Genomic DNA, 6,139 nt, shown 5'->3' with positions numbered 1-6,139 from the left:
GTGCAATACCAAAGGAAAACAACACAAACAAAAGGGAGTGAGAAACATCTCACTTTAACCCATAGTGTAGGAATGTAATCGAATAGTCAAACATAAACAAGACATATAAGCATCATAACACATTAATAATAAAAATAACATATTTCATTCATACATACATCATAATTAAATATCAGATAACATTAGGATGCATATGCAATGGAAATAAATTACATATTATCATGCATGTGACACTAGTAAAAACGTTGCATGGTATATTACTACTAACAACACACATAGTGTAGCCTAGGAGTATATGTTAGGTCACACCCTCAATACAATCTCACTAGGAGGATACACTATTAGGATCTGGTCGAAATAGTTAAGTCGCACAAGATACATCCCATGCACACAAAGGGCGAGACTATGACTTCTAAACCAAGTTATCCCTAAAGACTAATTCACAAGCTTTTCCATAAAAGGCATTCCCTAACAATTTATTCTATATTGTACCCTTAAAAAATACTTTAATGCATATGATGCATGTCAAATAGACTCAGTACCCCATCATATTACAACAATACATTCTCATGATTGTATCTAAATTCATTTCATTTCATAACCACATCATGGCAAGCCTCGCTTAGACTTCTCATTATATCAAGATACAAGTTAACACATCATCCAACCCATACATGGTTCATACATGACTATCGTACATTGTATCTCAAATTGATAATTATGACTCATATCAAGTAATAGAGGTGATAAAAGGAAGAATAGACAAGAAAAGAATGAGAAAAAGGAGCATGAGCATAAGTCACAACTGTGACTTACGAATCACAGCCATGATGTTGGTCATGCTCATGACTGGCTTGGTGAGAATCCAAAGAGGGTTAAGATCTGAACGAGTCACAACCATGATTGACTAGTCACAACTGTGACTCACTAGTCACACCCATGATGAAATTTGATAGTGCAATTTTTGACTTTTTAAACTCCAAAACTCATCCCATCATCATAATTCATCAAAAGAGACATCCAATCAATAAAAACATTCCTAATCATATAATAAACATTTAAAATAATACAATTCATGCAAACAATTACATAATCAAGCAATCACCTCATATAGTGCATTCCTTTAAGATTCCAATAAAAAATCCACAGACAATCCAAAACATGCGATTATAGATTAAAACATGAAGCTAAAGGCATATACATACACATAACAACAATTAGAACATTTGATAAGAAATGTAAATTATGAATTTTATAAAATTGAAAGAATAAAATTATAAAATAAAAATTATAACTAAATATCTTTACAAGTAACTAAGAGGCTATTTAGATATAAATCAAAAATATTTTTTTTAGAGTTTCTTTAATAAAAATTATTAAAGAGTCTTTTCTAGTAAAAAAAAATTAAAAAATTTTCAAAGCTTATATAAGAAGTGTATAAGAACATGCTCTAATATAATTTCGGCTAAATATTTCTTTTAGGTATACTTAATACTCATCATTGAGAATCGTGACCCGTACATCGCCACAAAATCATTCGCATTAAAAATGAAAAAAGAGAAGATTGAAGGATTGATCTTGATTTGCAATACAAGAAACAATTTCTTTCCCTTATAAGTTTCATCATAACCTATCAGTGCCGCAATACTAATACTATATAACAACAACAGCACCCAACAGCAGCAGCAAATCCACATGGCTAGTGGCTATTGGCTCTACGGTTTCGTAACAGTCATTCACACGCTTCACTTCGTTTGGTCAATCAGAACCGTCCATGGCATGATCCCACGGTCCCCATTACAATGCACCGCTTCAGGATGCACCCTCAGCAACAGCTACGGCGCGTGGGGCGACCGCAAGGACTGTTCCGCCCTCAACGTGACCTACCCCACAACCGAAGACCAACTTCGTTCGGCAGTTTCCTACGCTGTCCGTAACAACCTCAAGGCCAAGGTTGTCACCGGATTCTCCCACACAATCCCCAAGCTCGCATGCCCACAGAACGCCACAGTGTTCATCAGCACAGACAAGTACAACTCCACCATCCAAATCGACGCCGTTAATTTGGTTGTGACGGTTGATGCGGGCGTTGGGCTTCGCCAATTGATTGACGCTGTTGAAGCCAAGGGCTTCAGCTTGGTGGCAGCGCCTTATTGGGAGGGTGTCACTGTTGCAGGCCTTATCAGCACTGGGGCGCACGGTAGCTCTTGGTGGGGACGCGGTGGTGCGGTTCATGATTATGTTATTGGAATTACTCTTGTTGTTCCTGCTTCTAAGTCTGAAGGCTATGCCAAAGTTTTGAGGTTGGACGCACAGGATCCGTTGCTTAACGCTGCCAAAGTGTCACTCGGAGTTCTAGGTGCTATATCCAAGGTTAGTATATATAATATATATTATGGTGCTTATTAATTTTTATTTTTAGTTGCTGTGTCAGTATATATGGTGTGATATGTATCACTGTTGAATTTGTTACACTTGATCGAAATCAAACAATTTCCATGTATACACACTCACCCTCTAGCAAGAATTAATATTGAAATGCAGGTAAAGTTATCACTTGAGCATAGGTTCAAAAGAAGCATAACATACAATTTCACAGGAGATGATGGCATCGAAGATGTGTACACAGAGCATGCAAAACAGTATGAATTTGCGGATATAACTTGGTATCCGTCGAGACACACAGCAGTGTACAGATATGATTCCAGGGTTCCTATAAATGCATCGGGTGATGGACTTAATGACTTCATTGGATTTCAACCCAATCCTATCTTGATCTCAGAATCAGTTAGAGCAGCAGGTATTCAATTTATTAAATTATTTGTTTTCTAAACCCAAGTTTCTTAAGCCTATGAACGTTGACATGCAGAAAAACTATTAGAAAGTACAAAAAACCCAAATGGGAAATGCTTAACGGCAGCTACTACTTTGGGATTCAAGAAACTAGCAGGAAACGGGTTGAAGAACAATGGGATGATTTTCAGTGGGTACCCAGTAGTGGGTTTCCAGGGCAAAATGCAAACTTCAGGTTCATGCTTATACTCAACAAGAATCGACACCTCCTGTGCTTGGGATCCAAGAATCAAAGGTTTTTTCTTCTACGAGAGCACCGCAATCTTCCCTGCATCCAAATTTGGAGACTTCGTCCGTGACGTGAGAAAACTTCGCGATCTCAACCCACAAAATTTCTGTGGTGTGGACAACTATAACGGCTTGCTCATTCGTTTCATCAAAGCCTCAAGTGCATACCTAGGACAACCCGAAGACTCTGTGGTCGTTGATTTCAACTACTATCGTGCCAACGACCCATCAGATCCTAGACTCAACCAAGATGTGTGGGAGGAAGTGGAGCAATTAGCGTTCTTCAAGCATGGGGCTAAGCCACATTGGGCCAAGAACAGGAACATAGCATTCTTGGGAGTGCAACAAAAGTATCCCAGGTTTAACATGTTTGTTGCAGCAAAACAAAAAATGGACCCTCAAAATGTGTTCTCTAGTAAATGGTCGGATGACATACTTTATGGCAAGGAATTGGAAAAATTTGATGGGTGTGCTTTGGAGGGACAATGCATTTGTAGTGAAGATAAACATTGTAGCCCCCAAAAGGGGTATCTCTGCAGCCCTGGCCTTGTCTACAAGGAAGCTAGAGTTTGTAGATACTTACCTTCCTCCATCCCATCATCATCCACCGCATGATCATGGTGTTGATAACTTATGATTGTGATTGAATAAATACTGAGAAATTGTAGATGAATATGACTGCAATTACAGTCACAAAACTACCATATATTTTGGCTCAAAATGCCTGATTTAAAATCATATGCTATAATTTCCTTCTCCTCCTTCCCTGTTTCGATTTCTATTTCAGAGTTCAAGCACGGTCTTTTGAGATTCAATTCGCGTGATTGAGATTAAGAGAAAAAATTAAGTTTAGGAAATATTTGTTTCCAAATTTTAGGATCAAATTTAATTTTATTGGGTTCATCATAAAAGAAAATTATATTCTAGGTATCTTAGAAAATATATTTTTCACTACTATTATATTCCAAAATTTCTATATAAAAGTTTAGAAGACAAACCCTAATTCATAATGCAATTTAGAATTTTCTAATAAGTAGTTATTTTTTTTCTTACTTTACTTGATTATTATGAAGGTGTTGAAACTCCTTTAATTAGTTTTTGACAGTTTCTTCTAAGTTCTCACAACCACCTCCATGAAAACAACTCTCCCAAAAAAGAGAAAAAAAAAGTTATTCTTTCGTAAAATTAACTCTAACTTTCATAACTTCTCTTTTCAAATTATTATTTTTCTTGAATGTTAAAATTACCCTTAATGAAGTGAGAAGGGAGATAATTAATTTTAATAACTCTAAAATAATTTCAAATGACCTCAATTAAAAATTATAAAATCATGTAGAGATTGATTAGACTACAACAAGAATTAATTCTAAGAATAGAATGATTAACTGAATAAAGACTTTATTAAATGGAAAATACAAAGAAAATTAAATAGTTCTAGTAGTTACCTTAATTCTCAATAGTAGAGACTTAACCATTCATGGCTAAAAATTACACAATAGAAAGGGACCTTTGAACGATTCATAATTACAAGAGTAACCTTACAATAACTTTTTCTAATCTCTATAGAATTATGCTAAAAAAGTATTGATGGATACAAAGACTTCTTAGAGACCCTACTTTTTTTTAACAATTTTTTATGGGCTTTTAAGTCAGATGTGCTCACTTAGAGCACCCATATAGCTCACTCTAAGCCTCTTGTGATAGTGTTTTGAGTGAATTTTACTCACTTAGAGCATCTAAGTAGCTCACTCTAAGTAATTAGCTGATATATTTATCTAGGTTTTCTCTCTAACTTTACTCGCTTAGAGCATTTTTGTGGTAGCTTTGAGCAAATTTCACTCACTCTGTATGAGGATCCTACTCACTTTAAGCGAACAGATCATCATCTCCAAGGTTACTTTTTTAACAACTTTTGAAGGGATTTTAAGTTAGATGTGCTCACTATAGACACCTAATTTTGTCCGGTGGCACAAAAACAAAGAAATGGACTTCAACATGAAGAAGAAGTTTCTGAAGGCTCGAAAGCAACACTATAGTAGGCTAACATGACATCCAAAGATCCAAAACACAGAGTGCTAGAATTAGTAGCTCGGAACCGACTGTTCTTAGCTTAGAAAGAAGCCTGTAACCCTAGGTTAGAACGTCCTATTTTGACCTAGTCTATTACATGCAAAATTCAAATATGGAACGGATCGTTCCAATTTCAAAATTTGCACATAATAGAAAAGTCCAGAACGGCCTGTTCCAAATTTAAAATGGTCCGTTCTGGTGGATTTCCGTGCCTATAAATAGAAGGCTCTAAGGGCCGAAAATTTAGCCTCTGAAAGTCCCTTTAGAATCTAGACCCTTTTTTGTATTTATTGAGATTTGTGAGGTATTTTGAAGTGTAAAAGGTAGCCAAAATGCACCTCAAATTTACTACATTGAAAATATCTATAAAAGCTCGTTTTAAGAGGTATCTTTCTTTACTATCTATTCCTTCTGTTATAAATAAAAGCAATCATGTAAACGTTTTAGGGCAAATTGTGTAAATAAGTAAATAATTATTATAAAAAAGAAACTTAATATTTATGATGGAGCCTCAAAGTGCCACAACTCCATTGAATTCAAACTCCTTTGTGTGGACCTTGAGAAGATTCAAGGAAGATTTCTGGATTGAAATGGAGGAGCAATGTTGAACTAGAATGAACTAAGGTTCTCGGATAGAAGTAAGCAAGCCTAAATCTACAAAGAGAAAGGCTCAAGACAACAAGAGAAGGATACTCTCCTAAGGTGACTTCGGTTTAGAGTAGATTTCTTAAGAAGAAGAATTACTCATTCAATATCCAAAGTAGTGCCATAATTGGTTTTTGACAGTTTCTTCTAAATTCTCACAACCACCTCCATGAAAACAACTCTCCAAAAAAAGAGAAAAAAAAGTTATTCTTTCATAAAATCAACTCTCTAACTTTCATAACTTCTCTTTTCAAATTATTGTTTTTCTTGAATGTTAAAATTACCCTTAATGAAGTGAGAAGGGAGATAATTAATTTTAATAACACTAAAATAATCTCCAATG

General features: G+C 35.4%; 1 protein-coding gene across 1 annotated transcript; it reads left to right on the top strand.

Annotated features, from left to right (window-relative positions):
- The first annotated feature begins 1,557 nt into the window (after positions 1–1,557).
- Positions 1,558–3,842, top strand: LOC109794877 (L-gulonolactone oxidase 3-like). Its single transcript, XM_083063841.1, has 3 exons — positions 1,558–2,373; positions 2,545–2,800; positions 2,870–3,842. Exons 1-3 carry the CDS (start codon positions 1,696–1,698, stop codon positions 3,694–3,696), a joined length of 1,761 nt encoding a protein of 586 aa, XP_082919967.1. The 5' UTR covers positions 1,558–1,695; the 3' UTR covers positions 3,697–3,842.
- Positions 3,843–6,139: the final 2,297 nt, after the last annotated feature.

Source organism: Cajanus cajan, chromosome 9, assembly GCF_000230855.2.
Source record: "Cajanus cajan strain Asha chromosome 9, NIPB_CcT2T_4, whole genome shotgun sequence".
Classification (NCBI taxonomy): Eukaryota; Viridiplantae; Streptophyta; class Magnoliopsida; order Fabales; family Fabaceae; genus Cajanus; species Cajanus cajan.
Note: the sequence above shows the minus strand (reverse complement) of the source record. Positions and strands in the feature narration are given on the sequence as shown.

Excerpts from the sequence above, each read along its gene's own strand:
- LOC109794877 (XM_083063841.1), top strand. The coding sequence starts at position 1,696 with ATGGCTAGTGGCTATTGGCTCTACGGTTTCGTAACAGTCATTCACACG. Across the intron at positions 2,374-2,544 it reads TTCTAGGTGCTATATCCAAG|GTAAAGTTATCACTTGAGCA; the intron begins GTTAGTATATAT and ends ATTGAAATGCAG. Across the intron at positions 2,801-2,869 it reads AGAATCAGTTAGAGCAGCAG|AAAAACTATTAGAAAGTACA; the intron begins GTATTCAATTTA and ends GTTGACATGCAG.